Source organism: Odocoileus virginianus, chromosome 12 (genome assembly GCF_023699985.2).
Source record: "Odocoileus virginianus isolate 20LAN1187 ecotype Illinois chromosome 12, Ovbor_1.2, whole genome shotgun sequence".
NCBI lineage: Eukaryota > Metazoa > Chordata > Mammalia > Artiodactyla > Cervidae > Odocoileus > Odocoileus virginianus.
The window spans coordinates 14,913,322-14,936,056 of NC_069685.1; the positions used below are offsets into that span (position 1 = coordinate 14,913,322).

Here is a 22,735-nt window from a genome sequence, read left to right on the forward strand (position 1 = left end):
GAATTTTTTCCTTGGCTGTTTCCTCTGCCTTATATGTTTCCCACCATTTAAAACACTTACCTCCTTTAAGTCTTTGTCCAAATGTCACTTTCTCAGTAAGACCTTTCTTGACTACCCTGTTGACAATTCCGATCTCTAATGCCCTGGTCCCCTTCTTGCTTTATTTTTCTATGTTCAAACATCTATCACTATCTCGTATACAATATGTCAAGTACCTTATTAAAATGTAAGCTTCATGAGGACAAGCCTCCTTGTCTATTTGTTGACTTCTTTTTCCCAATAAACAAAAATATTGTCTGGCACATACCTTATACTCTGTAAATATTTGTTGAATGATGAATGAGTGAGTGGGATAGATTGGGTCATTTGTTTAGTTGGATGTTTTGAAGATGGTAAGGGACAAGATGGCCTCGTGTGCTGCAGTCTATGGGGTCGCAAAGAGTCAGACACAATTCAACAAGTGAACAACAAATGTTTTGAAGAATCAGGGAACAATTGGATCTTGGAAATAATCTAAAGTATTCCAAGGAATACTCTTGCTACTAATAATTGTTGGGGAATGAAAGAATTGTATAGTCAAATGATTTTGGACTTCACTTGATCACACTGAGAATTTTAAGATCTGTAGCACAGCAAGCATTCATTTTATGTAAAGGATCAGGAGATAAATAATTCAGATTTTTCACAGATCACAGTTATGATCTGTCACAACTCCTGGACTCTGCCACTGAAGTGCAAAATAAGCCATAAACAATATGTAAATTAATGAACTTGGCTGAATTCTAATGAAACTGTATTTATAAAAACACAGAATTGGCTGAGTTTAGCCTGCAAGCCATAGTTTGCCAACCCTAATCTAAGTATGTGCACGCACGCACATGTGGTCAGTCGTGTCCGACTCTGCAACCCCATGGACTATAGCCCACCAGGCTCCTCTGTCCATGGGGTTCTCCAGGCAAGAATACTGGAGTGCGTCGCCATTCCCTTCTCCAGGGGATCTTCCTGACCCAGCGATCAACCCAAGTCTCCTGCATCTCCTGCATTGGCAGGTGGATTCTTTACCACTATGCCATAATCTACAGTACCTAAACTTATTTAATTTTGTTTAAAATAGCATTTTTATTTCATTGTAGAACTACCAAAAAACCCATAGAATATTCATCATCTTCTTAACTATGTGTTCCTCAGGACATAGTTAAGATTAACACTAATATAGTTTAACCCTATAATTGGTTATGAAGAGTTTGGTATCCTGGATAGCTTTTGTTAAATTCACACACCCAGGTAGTGGGAGAACAGGGATAAATTCTTTAATTTCTGACTACCAGTTAAATGTTCTTCTCACTTCTTACGCTGCTACTCTTCCACTGCTGTTGAAGGACCCTGATCTTCTGAACTTAAAATTTATTTTCAGTTCATTGCAGAAGAGACTCTGATGTACTGACCTGTTAAAATTTTTTATGTTAATATAGATTAAGATAATTTTTAAATTTTATATGTCTCTTAAAGCAGTCCTGTATCTTTTTGAAAAGTGATACAAAACAATATTCAATTTTAATTTTCCATATCATGTAAAACTAGACACAGACTTCTAGTGTCTCTTAACTTGTAGGGTGAATCACAGCAATAAATACAAACAGTGCTGCAAGTAGCAAAGATAGACACACATCCTCGCATACACACATGCTCGTGGCCACCTCCCTGTTCAAATCACCATTTATCTCTGCATCTTCTTTGTCACTTCATGCCCCTCACAAATCAGATCCATCAACCCTGTTCTCCAGTTTGTGTGGATCAAGGCTCAGATTTCTAGCCTTTTAGTCATCCTTCCATTTTTCTACATTCCTTTCTTCTCAGTGGGGTCTTCTTTCTTTAGACTTCTTTCACCACTCACTGAAGATTAGCTGGACTCCCAGTAAACCTCTCTATTTAGTATGCACCAAATGGCATGAAATCCAAAGATATGAATTCAATTAAAAGTTCATTTAGGTGAATCACTTGCTGCTTTGAGTGTCTCCATTTCATTATGAGCTAAATGAGAATAATTAATCCTTATGTACCTGTTCATCATCTACCATTATCTCACTGGAGAAAGGAAGTTAATATTTTCAGTGTCAGTTTCCAGGATGAGAAGTTGTCACATTGCACTTATGAACATTAGCAAGACAGATAAGATAATGGTTGTATGTGCTTTGAGCTCCTCAAGAGAGTTCTGTTTTTCCTGTGTACACACATTGATCTAGTTAAATTTGATTGTAAAGCTCTTTCTGTAGCTATCTATATGAAAGTCGCTCTGTCATATCTGACTCTTTGTGACCCCATGGACTATACATTCCATGGAATTCTCCAGGACAGAATACTGGAGTGGGTAGTCTTTCCCTTTTCCAGGGGATCTTCCCAACCCAGGGATTGAACCCAGGTCTCTTGCGTTGCAGGCGAATTCTTTATCAGCTGAGCCACAAGGGAAGCCTAGCTCTCTATATGGATCTATCCATATAGCTATCTGTATAAATCATTGCTTCTCTGGTAATCTTTTTTTAAAAAGTACATTTTTTTTTTTTTGAGCACCCTCATAAGGATGAGCTCCTGAAATCACCACTGTTAGGATAATTCATTGATCCCACAGTGAGGTGTGAGGGGTGTATTAGAAATCTTAGGACTCACCTTCCCTTTTGGAAATAAATATCTGAATTTGACCTGATTTGATGCCAGTTTCCTGTGAATTCAGTTTCAAGATAGTATCACATCCTGTACGTAAGTGTTAGTCGCTCAGTTGTGCCCAACTCTTTGCGACCCCATGGACTGCAGCCCACCAGGCTCCTCTGTCCATGAGATTTTCCAGGCAAGGATACTGGAGTGGGTTGCCATTTCCTTCTCCAGGAGATCTTCCCAACCCAGGGATCAAACCTGGGTCTCCTGCACTGCAGGCAGATTCTTTACCAACTGAGCTACAAGGGGAAGCCCACATCCTGTAAAGTGCCCAACAAATAAAGATAATTAAAAATTAGTTCCAACTTTCAATTAAACATCAAAGAGGAGACAGCAACTTATTTTACTTTTGAAATGCTTTTTTCCAAATGTGTAATTCACTCATCTATTGAGAAATCACTGCCAAACATTCACTCTCTACCTGCCATTTCGCCTTTCCAGGAACCCCGAGTGCAGGGGCCTTTGTTACTTTCCAGTTCACCTCCCCGACTACTTTTCTTTCTTCATGCTTCCAGTTTTTCAGAATACAACTCCAGATAAAGCACAACTCTTCTTTGAAGTCAGGTAGGGGTCACAAATCAAAGACTCAAAGATAAAATTACCTTTATCAGGAGCATCAGAAAAGGGAACTATGGCAACGTGCATAGATCGATACATTTTGTTACTGTCAATAAATGACAAATACATGAGAATCCTAGATTATCAAACTAGAGGTCACTTCCAGCCAAAAAGGAGCTATATGAAAGGAAAAAAAGGAAGGCCTTATATTCTTACTATCTCTTTTCATTTTAGAGCCTTGCAAAGCAGCCTCATTTCTAAAATCTTCTTCCTCTGTTTTACCTCATTAATGACTTTTTAAATACCTCAGGAGTTATTTATTTTATTATATTCTATATAATGTGAAACATTCAAGATTCATGCTTTTTTTAATTTTTATTTTATATTGAAGCATAGTTGATTAGCAACATCGTGTTAGTTTCAGGTGTCAGTGAAGTGATTCAGTTATGCATATACACATACCTACTCTTTTTCAAATTATTTCCCTATTTAGGTTACTACAGAATATTGAGCAGTGTCTCCTGCGCTTATACAGTAGTTGGTTATCTGTTTTAAACATACTAGTGTGATATGTCAATACCAAACTCCCAGTCTGTCCCTCCCCTCCCCGCTTCCCGCTCTGGTAACCACGAGTTCTTTCTCTAAGTCAGTGAGTCTGTTTCAATATCTCATTCTTACGTGCCTCCAGGAACCAACAGAGGTAATTCAGAGACCATTGGCAAAAAGCTTACTCTTCTCAACTACCTTCTCTTTTCTTTTTCTTTTGTTCTGGTGGTTTTGGAGTCAATTCCTTCTTCATTATCAGAAAAAGGAGGGCCGTGGCAGAGGTGAACCCTTCTTTTGCGGAGAAGGCCGTGTTATGTGTCTGCCTCTCTGGTCTCCCATTTGACCCTGGTATATTTAAGAGGGGGCAGCCTGACTCTTACATGGGCAGAGAGCTGGGGTGCTGAAGTTACCCCCAAAGGTGCTTCCCTGTTAGTCCTAAGCTTTGAGAAATCTATTCTTGCTTTGGTCTTCAGATTTTTGTGTGTAGAATGTGCTCTCAACAAGTATTTGCTTACTGTTGTTCTGAAATGCAGGGAACTTGGAAATTGAGTTGGAAGGAAAAAAGGTGACCATCCAGTGCTCCTCAGTGCTAAGGACCCAGGCCACTTGAAAGCAGGCAAAAAATAATCCAAGCAGTGCAACCAGTCTTCTCAGGAAGATTGACCTGGGGATTTATTTGCATAAAGACCCTTTTCATACTCTCATTTTCTGTTCCCCATTAATAAAAATATCTCTATGTCTAGAGGAAAGCAGAATTTAAATTTTTGAGTATCACCTGCCTACCAGCCTTCAACATGACTCTAGATTGCTCAGAGATTCTGAAATTAAATCATGACTGATTTCTTTGGAAGAAAGAAAATAGAAAAATATGAATGTGTTATAATATTCTCCCTACACACCAAGTCCCAAAGCCTTCAATGTGCAATAGTGAATGTGGAAATTCTAAAAGAATTGTTAACACATTACTTTTAATATATTTTAACAATTAGTTTTGAAGTGTGTCTTTTTCTTTGTTATGGGTGATGCAACCTTGAAATTTATTTAAGATGAAACAATGAAAGTATATAGGCCAAAAATATTATTCAGTTCTGATCATGTTGGGAGTTTGATATTTGATTTCTAATATTGCTTTTTTCATAAATTATAAATTGATAATACAATTCAAGGAAAGATGGTTTCAGTGGGGCTTTTTCTTCATAATTTTCAGGATTTTATAGCCCCCAAAAACATAATTTCTAATTTTAAGACATCTCATTGGCTTTTGGCTAATTGCATTTGTTTGCTTGCTAGTATAGTTAACTGTAATTATTTCAGAATCAATTATAGAAAAGATACAATGTTACAGAATATAGTACTAACCAGAGTGGCCTATAAAAGCATTGTTTTTCTTTTTTTTTTCATTTATTTTTATTAGTTGGAGGCTAATTACTTTACAGTATTGTAGTGGTTTTTGTCATACATTGACATGAATCAGCCTTAGATTTACAAGTATTCAGCACTGTTTTTCATATGTTCATTTTTTCATACTTAGAAATATAGTCCCTTCCAAATTTTTCTTTTCCTTACTGTAGTTGCTTTGGTAATTTATTACTAGGTAATAAATCTTTCCATGTTTACTGATTAATTTGAGAATCATTTTATTTGTGCTCACAGGTTCTATAGGTTAGGTGTTCAGACAGGGCGGGTGGGGGTGTTTGTCCCCACTCCAAGATATCTGGAATGTCACTTGGAAAGAAGAATGGCTGCTGTCCTTTAAATGACTGGGGAATGAAGTCATCTACAGGTTTCTGCACTCATTCTGACACCTGGGCTAGGATGGCTCAAAAGCCGGGCTCAGCTGAAGCTGTTAACTAGCATACTTAAATAAGACCCTCCATGTGACTTGGGTCTCTGCAAGCATAGTACAGGATTTACCATAGGCGATTCCCTCAAAGAGTGAGTATAGACAGCAAAGTTCCAGGAGAATAAGGCAGCAGCTTCATGGTTATTTATGACCTCAGTGTCACAGAGCATCACATCTGCCATAATCTATTTGTCAACAAAGTCACAAGCCCACCCAGCTTCCAGATGAAGGTACAAAGATGCCATCTTCTTAATAGAAGCAGTGTCAAATAATGTAAAACAAAGATGTTTTAAAACCATCACTGTAGAAGTGATGGATGGGATGCTTTCCATAAGTACTCCTCAGTCAGTTCAGTTCAGTTCAGTCTCTCAGTCGTGTCCGACTCTTTGCGACCCCATGAATCGCAGCACGCCAGGCCTCCCTGTCCATCACTAACTCCCGGAGTTTACTTAAACCCATGTCCATCGAGTTGGTGATGCCATCCAGCCATCTCATCCTCTGTTGTCCCCTTCTCCTCCTGCCCCCAATCCCTCCTAGCATCAGGGTCTTTTCCAATGAGTCAGCTCTTCGCATCAGGTGGCCAAAATATTGGAATTTCAGCTTCAACATCAGTCCTTCCAATGAACACCCAGGACTGATCTCCTTTAGGATGACCGGTTGGATCTCCTTGCAGTCCAAGGGACTCTCAAGAGTCTTCTCCAACACCACAGTTCAAAAGCATCAATTTTTCGGTGCTCAGCTTTCCTCACAGTCCAACTCTCACATCCATACGTGGCCACTGGAAAAACCATAGCCTTTACTAGACAGATCTTTGTTGGCAAAGTAATGTCTCTGCTTTTTAATATGCTGTCTAGATTGGTCATCACTTTCCTTCCAAGGAGTAAGCATCTTGCCTTACTTACTTGTAATTCCTCACCTCTAATGCAACATTACGCATTTGCAATATGGCTGGTCAGTGTTAAAAATCCCTATATAACTAGATATGTACCTTAGAATGCTTTTGGTTGAAAGTGACAGAAACCCTAACTCAACCTGGCATCACTGAAAAAAAATTGAAAATGCATTGGTAAGGTAGGCAACCCTTTAAGAGAGGGTTGGTTCAGTGCCTTAGAAGCACTAAAAAGATACTTTTCTCCCCTATTTCATCACTCTTAGTGTTGACTTTATCCTCCTTCTAATCTCCATGCTCAACTGTGCCTGCTCAATCACTTCAGTCATGTCTGACTCTTTGTGACCCTATGTAGTGTAGCCTGCCATACTCCTCTGTCCATGGGATTCTCCAGGCAAGAATACTGGAGTGGGCCGCCATGCCCTCCTCCAGGGTATCTTCCTGACCCAGGGGTCAAACCTGGGTCTCCTGCATTGCAGATGGATTCATTACCCATGAGCCACCGGGGAAGCCAGTGTCAATTGTATGTTAAAGAGATTAAAAGAGCTTTCCTCCTCTTCTGCCACACAGAGGCCTGACCCCCACTTATCTGGAACAATTTAGGTCTCTTACATAACCCTGAAACAGTTTTCAAGGTCAAAGTCAAGTCCCGATTGGCAGAGATTTAAATGCTCATTCCTGAACTAGTCCTGATTTCAATGGGGATGAGATTATACCACTTGACTTTCAGAATGGGGGTGAGATGAGAGGGATCCTTGTTAATGTTGTGCCTGCTCCCCACTGAGAAATGGGTGGAAGGTGATGGGAAGGCAACTGTAAATTCCATTTCATCTTGGTCATTTGACCGTGAGGTGATGCAGCTATTGCCTTGGCCTTATTAGCATCACAGTTCAGTGAGCTGAGAGTTCATGGTCTCATTCCTCTCACTTGTCAGCACCCTGCCTTTGAATCGGGTCAATGTCATATTCAGAACTGTTGTTGTTCGAGAAATCCCATTTGACAAAACAAGGCAAAAGGAGCTACTGCAAAGTGACTCTGAGCTTAGCTGCTCTGTCCCATCAGGGAGTGGTGAGGGAACAGTCACTGGCTTTGGGGAAATGTTTGGAATCATGACCATGTGTGCACCTGTGTCTGCGTCAGAGCATATTTCTTACTTTGGATAAATGTTGACTTTTGCCTGAGAGAGTAGCTTTCTATCCGAGGCTATAAGCTCTTTCTTAAGAACACAAATGTCTTCCTCTGTTTTTCAGAGTTGACACAGAATTTAATAATGTTACCTCTTCTGCCAAGACTTTTATTCATTGTTTTCCACCTTAAGTTGATGAAGCATGATGGAATTATTGTCCTTACTCTGTAGTTCAGAAAGCAGGGACAGAGGGTTAAACCACTTGTGTGTGACAGCATGTCAAAGCAGGAATGAAGTTGGCATTAGAAGTCATTTCCTAGAATCTTGGCTCAGTGCTTTCTTTAAAAAGAATTATAAAAGTTCCAAGTAACAGCAAAAAAGCACAATTCATAAAATACAAACGTGTTGGAACCCATCAGTCAGTCTCAGAAATTTTGTAGGAAACATGTATTTCTAGACAGACTGGAAATCTCCCTTGTGCCCTGTTTGGTTTGTACCCCTAACTTTTTCTTCCCTGAGAAAATCAATATCCTGAATTTGGTATTTTATATTCTCAGATTATATTCTTTATATGTATGTATCCTTAAAAATATGGTATAGTTTTGCACATTTGGCTTTATATCTTGTCTGAATTTTTTTTTTTGCTCAATATAGTTTTTAGTATACATTCATGTTAATACATACAACATGTTTATTCATTTTGTATGTGTCTTAGTCACTTAGTTGTGTCTTGACTTTTGCAATCCCATGGACTGTAGCCTGCCAGGCTCCCCTGTTCATGGAATTCTCCAGGCAAGAATACTGGAGTTAAAAAAAGAAAATACTGGAATGGTTTGCCATTCCCTCCTACAGGGTATGTTCCCAACCTGGGGATTGAACCCGGGACTCCTGCACTGCAGACAGATTCTTTACCATCTGAGGTACAAGGAATAAGATTCCATGTCATTGTATAGATATACAAATATATGACAGATTACCTCTCTTTAATCATCATTTAGATTTTTGCTGCTGTTTAATATAAGCAATAATGCAATCTAAATTCTTGTGCCTTTCACCGTCTGATTACTTTCTTAAACCTTGCTTGAAAAAAAAAATACTCTTACGGAGATAAGTATAGAGATTCAGTTGCTCTGTCTAAATTCAGTCCTAGAGTAATGCAGGAGTATCAAAAGCAGCATTTATCAGCTGTATTTACATTGGAGGAAACTCATTCTAGGTCTAAAACCGTAACTGAGCAGGATACTCCATATGAGGCCTTCACGGGACACAGCCCTCCCCTAGACACTCTGCTGTAGTTCCTCTCCCAAGTACTCAGAACACAGTATCTGATGCACATTTCTGAGTTGTATTACAAATACTAAAGCCCCCACCAAATGGAAGAAATCAATTACTGACTACCGTGAGCATGTAACCCCTAGACCTATTGACGCCTAAGGTATGATGTGTCACCCCTGTGACACTGCCCTGTTAGGTCACCATCAATCAGAGAAATGTGCACAAGCTGATCACATACCCTGGGATGCCACTCCCTCATTTTGCCTTTAAAAATGCTTTGCTGAGGTCAGCTAGGGAGTTGAGGCTTTTTGAGCACTAGCCGTCCAGGACTCCTTGCTTGGTGCCCCACAGTAAACACAGCACTTACCTTCACCTCAACTCAGAGTCAGTGGATTAGCTTCCCTACAAGTGGGTGAGCAGACCCCAGTTGGTTCAGTAACAAAACCAATCCACGTTCCACGTATAGCAGGATTTTCAGTTGCTGTTTCAGGATCTATCATTATATTTTGAAATCTCACCTATCTAGTCATTACTAACTTTGCATGTTTCTAGAACCAGACTGGAATTCCTGGGCCTGCAGGATTTGTGTCAGGTTAAAAAAAATTGGCCGTAATCAAAGTGATGGACTGATAGGGGTGTGCTCTGAATAAAGCAAGTTTTATCTTTCAGAAATAGAAACAGTGGCTTGAAAAATTTAAGATCATCAAATGTCTTCCTTCTAAAAAGCATGCCATAAGGAGAAGGAGTGAAATTTCTATGGAACATCATTTCTATGTATCTGAAAGCACCGTCCTTCTGTGGTAGAAATGAGCAAAGGATGGCCATTTGTTTGACTTATTTTAGGAATCTTGTAGTCTGTTTAAAGTGGCTGATTTAAAAATCTTCACATCAACTATGAAACTAAATCATTTTGAAAAGTTATTATGCTTTGTTCTGGATTCTCAGAATTCTATAGAAGCTGGTTTATTGTATTAATACTGGAATTGCTTTTTTATACCACCAGCTAACTGTGAAGACACTAACACAGTTTGGAGGAAAATTATTGGCACAATACTGGGGCCCTGGGTTTTTGACTTGTCTCCTATGACTCTGAACTTTATGAAACAGTCACCTAAACATCTTGAATATAGGATTGCCTTAAATCCATGCTTTGCTAGCTTTTTTTTATGTTGACCCTATAGATGTTAAATCAGTTTGGTGGGTTGGGGCCAACATTCAAAAGAAAATAACATGGAATGTGATTATAAAAGTGTTAGTCACTCAGTCCTGTCTGACTCTTTGCTACCCATGGACTGTAGCTCACCAGGCTCCTCTGTCCATGGGATTTCCCAGGCAAGAATATTGGAGTGAGTATCCATTCCCTTCTCCAGGGGATCTTCCCAACCCAGGGATCAAGCTTGGGTCTCCTGCATTGCAGGCAGATTCTTTACCATCTGAGTAATCAGTGAAGTCCAAGGGTAAATAGATTTCATAAAATGTTTGTTACAAAGGAATAAACATGTGCCTAGCTGGAGAATTATATGAAGTAAAATTCTTTGGTATTGCTTTCAAAAATGTTTGAAAGTCATTTATACCAGGTGATTTCGGAAAGTGTCTCAGGGACCTCTCAAATATGGTTATGTCCATATTTAAAATTCACCAAGTGCTCCCATTTTTTAAGGAGGAAGCTCAGATATCTCAGAGTAGTAGCAAAACTCTTCACAATTCTTGCTTCTGAGATCATGCTCCCGAAGGACGTGGTGAACTCCCACGTTTCCTATTTCTGCACTATCGTCTCACAGGTCTACGCCTTTGCTGACACTTCTCTCTCAGCATAAAATGCTCTCAGTAGACACAAAGCATTACCTTTGCTAGAAACCCTTCCAGATCCAACTATTCTTCACTGAATTGGCCACTCCTTTTCTTCCACCCCTAATATTATTTTACTGTCTTGTGTCATAGCCCATGACCACATACACTTGACTGCAGTTAATAATGGTTTAAAAATCTGTCGCACCCTGCTGACCTTGGAGACTTGGAGGTCAGGTCTTTGTATTATGAGAATTTGGGGTTTTTTCCCCTTTCCTTATACATGTGTACTCTGTTCTCCCTTGCTTTTAAAATAACTACTATTTTAAAGCAAAGCATATTTATTGTAAGTGTCTCAAATGACATAAAAAAGCAGTTGAGTGAGGGATAGATTGGGAGTTTGGGATTGACATGTGCACACTGCTATATTTAAAATAGATGACCAACAAGAATCTACTGTTTAGCACAGGGAACTCTGCTCAATATTATGTAACAGCCTAAACTGGAAAAGAATTTGAGAAGGAATAGGTACTTGTTTAGGTATAACTGAGTCACTTTGCTTTACACCTGAAACTAACACATTATTAGTCAATTATATTTCAATATAATATAAATATATATTTTAAAAGGCAGTTGAAAAATCACCCTAAGTCTCACAACCCAAAGATGAACACTGTTAGTATCTAAACAGATGTCTTGTTCTGCCTGCAATTTCATAGAGAGGCAAGCATGTGCACACACGCCGTGGTACACAAATAAATTCATGCACACACACACAATGTTATATAAATAAATTCATTTTTTAATATGACCAGTTTTTCCTTTCAACAATGTCAAGGGTACTTTCTAAGTCAATGATACACCCTTTTCATCATTTAAAATTGCTGATTGTTATTCTAAGTTATGGATTATTGGGGTTTTATTTTGTTTGCCATTTATCAGCATTAAGAGCAGTGATGGCAGACCTGACTTACTCCTCCTGCACTGTAAGCATCAATTAGAAGGCACCATTATTGTCCTTAGTGTCTTCCATTAACTAGGGAGTCCTGAGCTGACTCAGCAGTTCTCTTCAAGGCCCTCTGTATTATCCCTCCTCCCCTTTATCCTTAGGCTGTGTCCTGTTCAAATCTGTGTGTATCAGAGTCTCCTACCTAACAGTGCGAGGTCTTTAGGGAAAGTTTCTCTTTCTTGACAGAATCATTGAGACGTCCCTGGTCAACCAGTGATTAAGGCTCCTTGCTTCCCATGCATGGGGTGTGGGTTCTATCCCTGGCTGGGGAACTAAGATACCATATACACATTGTGGCCAAAAAAATTAGGAAAGAAAAAAAAGGAATCGTATATAGTTAGACAGCATATTAAAAAGCAGAGACATTACTTTGCCAACAAAGGTTCGTCTAGTCAAGGCTATGGTTTTCCCAGTAGTCATGTCTGGATGTGAGAGTTGGACTATAAAGAAAGCTGAGTGCAGAAGAATTGATGCTTTTGAACTGTGGTGTTGGAGAAGACTCTTGAGAGTCCCTTGGACTGCAAGGAGATCCAACCAGTCCATCCTAAGGAAGATCAGTCCTGGGTGTTCATTGGAAGGACTGATGCTGAAGCTGAAACTCCAGTCCTTTGCCCACCTGATGCAGAGAGCTGACTCATTGGAAAAGACCCTGATGCTGAGAGGGATTGGGGGCAGGAGGAGAAGGGGACAACAGAGGATGAGATGGCTGGATAGCATCACCAACTCGATGGACATGAGTTTGAGTAAATTCCGGGAGTTAGTGATAGACAGGGAGGCCTGGTGTGCTGTGGTTCATGGGTTCGCAAAGAGTCGGACACGACTGAGCGACTGATCTGAACTGAACTGAATAGTTACACAGTAAAAAATTGACTTTTGACAGTTTTCCCATTTAGGAACTAATAAAGTGGAATCATGCGTATATTTATTTAAAAATTTGAATCTCACCTCCCTAAAGCAGGATATGAATCTAGGTTATCCTGACCCTCTTCTGTTTTGTGGACATGAAATTCAAGATGGTATATAATTGTTTTCAATGCTTAGTTCCATTTCACCAACCATTTCCACTCTTGGTAGGTATAAATTGCAAATACATTTTATTAGGAAGTATTTCCTCTACTCTCTGGAGCTGAAGTCAAGAACTACTTAGATATATTATTTTAATAAAAGGACTGTCTAGTAAAATTTTGTAAAGTGCAAAGCTTAATTATAAGTAAAGCTTATTTGTGTCATCTTTAATATGGTCAGATTCAGGAACATATCTATCTCTTCAATGTAACAAGATAACCTGTGTATAGTCCATATTGTTCATATGTATTTTCTTCTGCTTTTAGCCTGAGTTATAGCTCTCAGGAGTTCTTCATCCCTCAACTTGTATATTTCATGGTAGAGTGTAGTATGGTGCTAACCCAACCATTCTCTTAGACTTTTTGTGTCCATCTATATATTCTAAACTTGAATCCTATCTCACTGAGACTCAGGGACACTGTGTCATAATGTACATTTCCTTAGGTTTAAATATGAACCACATGCCATTGGTTACCCATGCTCTAGTTATGAGTATGTAGAGATCTGAGCAGTCAGTCACTTCCTGCTCCCTTCCTCAATTATTGCATATAATTAACTTTTGCCTTTTGCATTGTTCTTCTTTCTACCCGCACCTCTGCTCCTTAATAACACTTGTTCTCAACCAAGATAGACTTTACAAGGCACATTTGGCAATGTCTGAAGATATTTTTGATTATCACAATGCAAGGGTACTAATGACTTCTAAATGATAGAGGTCAGAATGCAATTTAACATCCCACAACACAGAATATAGGCCCACTCTCCATAACATGTTAGCCAGTCCAAAATGTCAGCATTGCCTAGGTTGAGGAATCTTGCTATGTAGAAACTGGTTTCATGTGTTTTGGCTGAACTTCAAATTTCACGTCTGTCTGAGATGTTAAGTTTGATATAATCTGGTGATTCAGACTAGCTGCTCGGTCACCAAAAATGGAAGGTTGTGTCTCACACCTCATCCACATCGTATACTTGCGTTGAAGTGAGGCAGCCCTCATCATTAAAAATTTTCCCTCCTTGGTGAGTGTTATGTGACCAGTTATACACAATAGGGACTGAGGGAAACTGAGGCATATTTCTAAGCAAAGAATAAACCGGAAGTATGAGTAGGTAAGGAAGTATGAAGTGAAGTGAAGTGACTCAGTCGTGTCTTTGCGACCCCGTGGCCTGCAGCCCACCAGGTATGATTATCCTCAAATACTCTCTGCTCCAAAGTGGCATTTGTTGTTCTGGAAGTTGCATTTGCAAATATGTTAAGAAAAACACTGTGGGCAGCTTAACTCTAACACAAATTTCCTTTTCCCCCTCCTTTCTTGTTTTTCAGACATTTCACATTTTCAAGAACAAAATGATTTAAAAGGATTACTAGAAAATCTCCATCAAAATATCCAAGCCAAAAAGAGAAAGAATGTAGAAATCATGTGGCTGGCTGCAACGGTAGGCACTCTCCTGTTAAATATTACTCCTTGTCACCATGATGATCAATCAGCAGGCATGTTGGGTATCTGCTCTGCGGAGTCCAACTTCTGCACTTTGGGTTACCAGATGTCACTCTCCATCGTCCAAGAGATTAGGCATCTAGCTTATCAGTAGACTAGAACACAAGATAGAAGATGTGTTCAACAAGAAAAAATTCCTATTCATTGGCTTTTCTTATAAATTCAGGGTGTGTTTGATACTTTGAGGTTAAAATCAAGTGTCTTTGATTTTCTTGATATTGTGTGTTGCAATGTCAATTGCCCATCTCAATAAGGTCTTGAGCTGATGCCCTAGAGAAGTATGGTTTCAACAGAATGTGATTATCAGATCTCTGACTCACAGCCTCGGTAGGGCTCCTGGACATAGTGTTTTGTTAATGAGCTTGTAAATGCTCTTGTTCACTAGATATTGCCATAGAATTTATCACTGATGGATGGCCCTTGGGGTAATAAGCTATATTTTGTAGGGTCTTTTCTTATTTAATGGCACCCTCAAGGTCAAAGACAGACTTGCTTTCCCACCCCAGGTTTCTGTAAGATTGAGGGGGCAGAAAATTATGCCTATATTTTTAAGCTCTTATCTGGCAACCATTCAGGCATAGCTCACATGAACGTATGAATTTTGTTAAACATTCAGGCCCAGAGATCCTTTCACTAGGAAAGGATCTTTTCATCAGGAAGGACATGCTTTGGAGATATTTTTGATGCATGCCATATTTGTACTTACTGCATATACAGGGCTGCTTATGTAATTTGGAGTTCAATGTAACAGATCTTCTCCTGTGTGCTATTCATTTTCTATCAATAGCACCTAAAACAAAGGCTTTCCCCTACTGCAAACGGTTCAATTATAGTCCAATATTGCGTGCTCTCTTCTGGGAAAAAGGAATGGATAATTTACCATGAGTATATATAAAATAATTTACCAGGAACAAGGCAGAGGGAAAGCTGCTTCGGTTTTCCTTCATGCCCTCTTGGAGCCCCAGGGAAGAGCATCAAAGGTAACAGTATGAAAGATTGCTTTTGAGCAGCTCATTTACACTGGTCCCATTTAGCACCATCCTGCATTACATGAAGGTTGTTTTTAATAGTTCTTTCTCCCATGTCTGCTCTTTACATCTTCAAAGACTACTATGGTTGCTAATTCTCAGAAAAATTTCACAAAGACACGTCATAAGTTACTTTTGCAACATTTCTAATGACATGATAGCACAAAAGGAGTTTGACCATTTCCCAAGGCTATCTGACAACTTAGGAACATATACATATGTCGTTATATACATATTGTGCAGTCATGTAAATTGGTAAATTAAGGATGCATAGAACCACAAATGTATGTTTTTCCTAGTACATGTAGTTTTCTTATTTGTACATATAAAGAAATTTCCCATAAATCCTACATGTTTCTGAAAATGTTTTTGAAATGTATATACCAGTCAAATATGGCTTACTCACAACTTCCCACTGAATGAATGAATGTTTGCCTGCCTTGATAAATGTACACCACCCATAGTGTGCAAATTTGACATTCTATAGGAATATTGGCTTAACTATAAATAGCATGTCTGTAGAGTGATACATGAGTTTCAGTATCCTCTTTGTAAACCATGGACCTTGGTATTACTCTTCAAGAAATATAGAAATTCCCTTCAACATCTTCCACAAAAATTTTTATTTTTGTCTCTGTTTCTTCTTTAAAACAATGAAATACTGCTTTTTCTTTTTTACTGTTTTACATTCTAATTAAAAATGCAAAGCTATTTGATTTTATCTTAATGAATTTTTAAAGCTGAAAATGAGAACTTAAAAATACCAAACACTAAATTAAGCTAATGTTAAACTAAATGTTAAATTAAGCTCATTTAGCTCTAAATACAGAAATGAAGACCCAACCAGTCTGCTTTGAAGGAATTGCCCAAGCTTTCTCTTTGTTTTAAATTTGGCACATGAAATATCCTTAATAGGATAGCTGCATATAATTGTGACAGTGCATTTTAAAGAATATTCACTCTTTTTAAAAGATCATCTCTCATAAGTGACCATTGAGGTCTATATACTGTTATTATAAATTTAGTAAAGCTTTTTTTATTTTATATGAAAAATTTTGAAATACTGTTTATTTAAAAGCATTAGAGTTTTCTAGATGAAAAAAGATTATATGTTGAAATTATGCTTTCACATTTCTCTAGCCACGTTAAAGATGGTGAGAAAGTATTTACCTAAGGTCTATTAAGGAGTTGTAAATCCTAAAGCTAAGTATTAGTCATATTTAAATCATGGTAAAAACCCTTGATGAACTGTATTATTATACCCTCTCTTCAAAGCAGGCAACTGTTAAGGCTTCCTTGATGGCAAATAATAAAGCAGACCTGTATTTCATCACATTAAATGTCTCTTAAGTGCATGTTGATTAACATTGTTGATGCTATGTTGATGATTGGTATCTCATATCAGAGCATTACCAGGGCTAGGGAAGAAAAAAGAATGGAGTGATTCACCTGTTACCTAGAAGGCAATGAGCCCATAAATTACTGCTACTCAGAGATTCTTCTTCTGACTTACATCAGAATAACAAGAAAAAAAGAGTTACAGAGAGAAGCAGAATGGGACAGAATTTAAAGACTTGGTCCTTGTTAGATAGAATGATGTTAGCACCTTGGCTCTGCTCTGTTTGCATAAGCCATCTTACCTATCTAAAGTTCAGTTTTCTCATCTGTAAAATAAGATGAACATGCTTTCCTCCAGGGTTCATGTGCAGTTAAATTAGAAGAGCAGATCTATGTGAAATTTATTAGCATTATACCAGTGCACAGTGGATATGCAATTAACAGTGGCCATTGTGAGCGTCCTAGTTCTTGTTAGTCGCATTGATGAGTGGTTTCCTTATCTGCTGCACTTGGCACCATGTAGATGTTTAAAGTCTCATAATATCCCACAGAGATTAGCAAAGGTTATTTCAAACATATGTGAGATGATATTAGCTCTTTAAGATTCAAAGCAAGTGGCTTATCCAGGAAATACAGGTTTTTTCCCCCCCTTCACTAATAAGAGGTTACTTCTGAGCTGTGATTATTATCATTAGCCCCTGCAGCTTAGATACCCTCTCAGAGCATCGCTGCCTCTGAGGAATATTTACCATCTTACATGCCTTCAACAGCCCCTCACCTCATGTACAAAGAGCTAAATAAATTAAATCTATTCCATCAACTTTTGAAATGAAAAGGTATTATTTTTCCATTCCACAGGGCATATTGAAACAGTTGACTCTCATAAATTAGCATAAATTTGGTAAGTTTAGACTATGAGTATTTAGAGGACTCTGACGCTTGAGAGTAATCTACAAACAAGAAACCATGTCTACGTCTGTTACAGATTTGTCGCAAACTAAATGGCATTCGTTTCACCTGTTGTAAAAGTGCCAAAGACAGGACATCGATGTCTGTGACGCTTGAACAGTGCTCAATCCTGAGAGATGAGCATCAGTTACACAAGGACTTCTTTATCCGAGCACTGGATTGTATGAGAAGGTAGCCCACATGTTTTCAACTTCTTTCTTTTTAAAAAATTTTTATTGAAGTGTAGTTGATTTACAATATTGTGTTAATTTCTGTTATACAGCAAACTTATTTAGTTATACATATATATATATTCATTTCATATTCTTTTCCATTATGGTTTATCACAGGATATTGAATATAGTTCCAAGTGCTGTACAGTAAGACCTTATTTTTTCTTTTATGGTTATTTTAAGGTTTTTTTTTCCCCATAATACATATTTTACTGGAGGAGCAAGCATTTAGTAACTTCACTGCATTTCCTTGACTTCGAGCTCATGAAATGAAAGAGAAAATAATTTTAAGTATTTCCTCTGTTCATTTTAGGCAATAAAAAAATGTGGCCAGATTTTGATCATGTGAATGGAGGATATATTTCATTAACAGATTTAAACCCAAGTTGAAGGGTTCAGGTTCTTTCATATATAACACTTGAAGAGTACAGTTCCTTTATGTACAAGTCATTATGTGTACACATAAAATAAAACTAAGGCTTTATCCAAACAAATCAACTATCCAAAAAATGGCAACAAATGGGCCATCCTACCATGGCTTATAGGGTCTTCCCATCTTTAACCTCTTTCCTAAAAATTATTTTCACATCACTCATCATAAAGATGGGATAATGGATCCTTTAAAATGGAGAATTAATATGATTACTCTGCCGACATTTAAAATGTTCTGCCTGAAGTCATGTTTCCTGATTCATTTCTACAGTAATTAAATCTAAAATATAAGCCATAATGGGAAGGAAGAAGTGCCTCTTTCCCAGGGTCTATCAGCAAGGACATACGTTAATTAGAAATTTTAGTGAACTTATCTCTTTCCTACAAAGACTGACTCAAAAGCACAACAGGAAACATGGGACAGGCTCCCAGAGTGCAAAAAGGAATGTCATATGATGCACTGAAAAGGCTGCTTCTTATCTGGCATGTCATTAGCTTCACTTTTCTTTTAACGGCTGTGGTCTTTCCGTGGTGAGGTGATGCTTGCCTGTGCTCTTTCTGTATTGTATGTTTTCTGACAGGTTTCTGAAGCCCTCTCTTTTACCCCATTTCATGTCTCTTGGCATTTTCTTTGTTCAGTGGAGTTCTACCATAATTTTTGGATAAATGTATGAGGATGTCTTTGAGGCCTGACATGAGCATCTCAGCCATACACACACGTTTGGTTATTAGAAAAGACTCTTTTCAAAAATTATCTCTCAGCACTCATAGGGAAGATTCAGGATCTGAGTATGAAACCTTCTGTTGTGCATTTGAGAAGTACAAATATCACTATGGATGGAACAAAGATGCCAGTGTGGAGGGCAGGGCACATGCTATTCCAGGTCGGAGACCGACTGGAATGAGTCAACCAACATAAAATAATTTGGAAGTTGAATTTGTTACTTGTTTATTTAAGGCAGAGGTAAGAGAGGACCCTTAAATTAGAAAGGTATTTTTTCCAACTGGTAAATAAAGGATGTATCTGTCATATACATATGTTGAAATATAAAACTAAATATTTTGGTAAAGCATACAGGCTGGAGGAACTAACATTATACGTCAGCATGTTTGCTAGTGACATAACATTTACGGGGATTCAGTTTTGGATTGTGACCTAAAGTAAGGCACTAGAAATTTAATCCCAAAATACTGAAGACTGTGACTTCCATATCTCCACTACTTTGGTGGTTTTATATATATATATGTGTGTGTGTGTGTGTGTGTGTGTGTGTGTGTGTGTGTGTGTGTGTGTATGTGTGTGTGTCTGTATATATATATGTAAATTTCTAATCTGACACATTTATCCTTTGGGTTTTTGTACATGTGAGTACTGTGTGAGAGTGTGAGGACTTGTCTGTGTGTGTGTGTTTAAGGGAAATAAGAAATATTATTGTCTTAAATAACTTCCATACTTTCCCTCTTTGGGTACCATCTTACAAGCCCATAGCTTTATAAGCTCTGGCCACAGGGCAGAGTGGATGGGAGGAAGGGACTTGGAAGCCAGCAGTCCTGAGTTTGAACTGAGGTCATGTGCCACTTAGTAGCCAAGAGGAAGTTAATCTTATCCTGCCTTACTACCCGAGGCAAGTTGGTACCTCAGTCTTCTCCTTATGTAAAACAAATATGCTAATAATAATAGCCCTTCTTAGGAAGGTCTCAAGGATTAAATGAACTGATATGTGTTACATGATTAGAACAATGCTTGTGAACAATCACTGTGTGGTATTTGTTAGAAAAATAAACATCACGGGTCTTGATCTTCCTGAGACAATCAAGTCTAGGCAATTATGAGCCTTGTATATTTTTGTGAATATATTATGACATATGGTTTGATTCCAATATCATATATTAATATAAAACCTTATAAATAAGGTTTCTCATGCAATGTTTTATCTATTTAAGAAAATAAGCTATTTCAATACCACCTTGAAAATGTACATGTGCTTACAAATGCTATGCTAATTATGAGTGGATTGCATTCATTAAAGTTAGTCTAGATAGGTTTCTTATAAATATTTTATGTTAATGTATATTGTTGTATGCCCTTACTAATAGTCATAGAATTTGAGATTAAGGCATCACCTTAGAAATTTAGTCAAATCTGCTTTACCGTAAGAATAAAGAAACAGAACTCGGTAGAGTATTTTGTCAGAGACTACTCAGAAAGTACTAGAGCTTCCACTAAAACACAGATGCCTTAGTTATATTTTTTTCCTGTGCTGTACAGTGAGACCTTGTTTGCCTTAGTTATATTTAATGTTATTTTCTTTATACCAAGTAAAACAAAATGCTGTCACTTAAAATTATTTGGTTATGTATTTGACTACTTCACTTCTGTTACTCAAAATATTACTTAAATCATATGTCATAAAAATTACATACTTTTAGAAATTTGAGACTGTGTACCAGACCAGAGTCATCTGACCAAAATCTGAGATTTAAAGAGAAAACTCTAGTTCTAGAATACAAACTTTTTGCTTTCAACCTTATCACGTTCACTGTCGTATTAATACCTTGGCAATGAGCACAGTGTCTGGTTCTGTGTGTGTGTGTGTGTGTGTCTATGTGCTCAGTCGCGTCTGACAGTTTGCAACCCATGGATTATAGTCTGCCAGACTCCACTGTCCATGGAATTCTTCAGGGAGGAATACTGGAGTGAGTTGCTACTTCCTCCTCCAGGGGATTGTCCCAACCGAGGAACTTAGTTGGCATCTCTTATGTCTCCTGTATTGGCAGGTAGATTCTTTGCCACTGGTGCCACCTGAGAAGTCTGGTCCAGATTGAAATAAACAGTGGCTGAATAAATGAAGAACAATATAAATATTAATGTGAATGCATTCTGTTGCCTTCCGTTTTTCAGAACTGTGTAGCAACTTTTCCATCTCTTTAAAATTATGTTTTCAATTACATTTTGAAGCTGTAGTTCAGGTTTTTTTTAATGTCTAAGCCTTATTTCCTGGGGTTGCATTTGGCTGTCTGTAATTTAGTGTCAGTCATTAATTAGACAGAAGTTGCGTTCAAACAGTTCTATCCAGTTAGAGGCTTTGTTGATGTATCTTGTGTGTTAATTTGGAAATATATTCCAGTTCAAGAATTGTTGTATCCATCGTACCTTTTCTTCCCACCAGGCCTTTTTAGGTTCTACTAGTCAACCCAAGATGTGTGGAAATTGATCAAAGCCCTCCATGGCTCTCTTGATGTCCAGGATTTCCTTTCCTATTGCATTCATAACTAGTCCACTTGCTCTGGGGAGTAGCCCAAGTGGAAATGCAGCCTCAGGCAGCTGTGAGGATGGCTGGAAGCATTTGTTTGCACGGCAACTCGCTCCAGGATTCTTGCCTGGAGAATCCCATGGACAGAGGAGCCTGGCAGGCTACATAGGGTCAGAAAGAGTTGGACATGACTAAAGCGACCTTAGCACAAGCGCAAGGTTACTAAGGCTTCTGACAGTGCTGGGTTGTGTGATTTTCCACTCCTCTTAAATGCATTCAGAGCCTGGGGCAGCAAAGTTGTTGGTTTCCATGGTGACCGCACTCTGGTGGGAGGGTCGTGAGTGGGAGCAGCCCCAGATAGGAAGACCATAGCCTCTCTTCTTCCCTACCACTCAGCAATTTTCCAGTTAGAAACTCTTTTCCACTCATTGCTTGACTTCGGCTGATTATTAGGGTCCTTAAATAATTGGTTTGGACAATGTTTTTCGGCATCATAGTTTTCGGAGGAGGACGAAGATTTGCAGAGCTCTTCGCTCTGCCACCTGATCGGAAGTCCTACCCTTCAGATGGTGACTTTTAGATGCACATTGGAACTGCTTCAGAGGCATTTAAAAACTACTTATATTTGGACTGTGCACAGTTTATCATTGAGACAGAGACAGAATTTTTAAGAACTTTATAAATATTCTAGGACACAATCCTGGATTTAAAAAAACTAGCATTTTAATGGAGTTTGATTATATTTTAAAGATATTAAATTATTTTATTTAATATCAGTTGTGGTTTATTTTATGTTTGAATTATTCTAACCACCTTTCAGGCTATTTACTCTGGATATTTTTAAAAGTTTACCAGGGTTATAATACCATTGCTGTTTTGCTAGTTTTATTTTTTTCCCTATCTATATTAAATTTTACTTTTTTATACTGCTTATTGCTGTAAGTTTCAAATTACTTATGGATGAGAGAAGTGTTATCGATAAATAAAGCTGCATCTCCCTGCTTGTTCAGAAGCCCTTTCACCAGAATAAACTCTATGAGAGTATGGATTTTTTTTTTCTTGTTCACCTATATATCTCCAGTACTAGAATAAAGTCTAGTTATGGTAGGTTCTCAGTAAATATTCAATGAATGAGTGAATGAATAACATAAGTTTCTAAAATGTTCAGGTCCTATCTGTTAGGAAGTTTTGCACATAC

At 38.1% G+C, this 22,735-nt stretch overlaps 1 protein-coding gene across 5 annotated transcripts in view; it reads left to right on the top strand.

Moving 5' to 3' along the window:
- INPP4B (inositol polyphosphate-4-phosphatase type II B) overlaps positions 1–22,735 on the top strand; it is an 825,365-nt gene that overhangs the window by 756,270 nt on the left and 46,360 nt on the right. For all 5 annotated transcript variants that reach the window (XM_070474820.1, XM_070474815.1, XM_070474816.1 and 2 more), the window contains 2 exons: positions 14,130–14,242; positions 17,656–17,810. In XM_070474820.1, the coding sequence (XP_070330921.1) occupies positions 14,130–14,242; positions 17,656–17,810 (268 nt within the window). The remainder of the gene's footprint in view (positions 1–14,129; positions 14,243–17,655; positions 17,811–22,735) is intronic.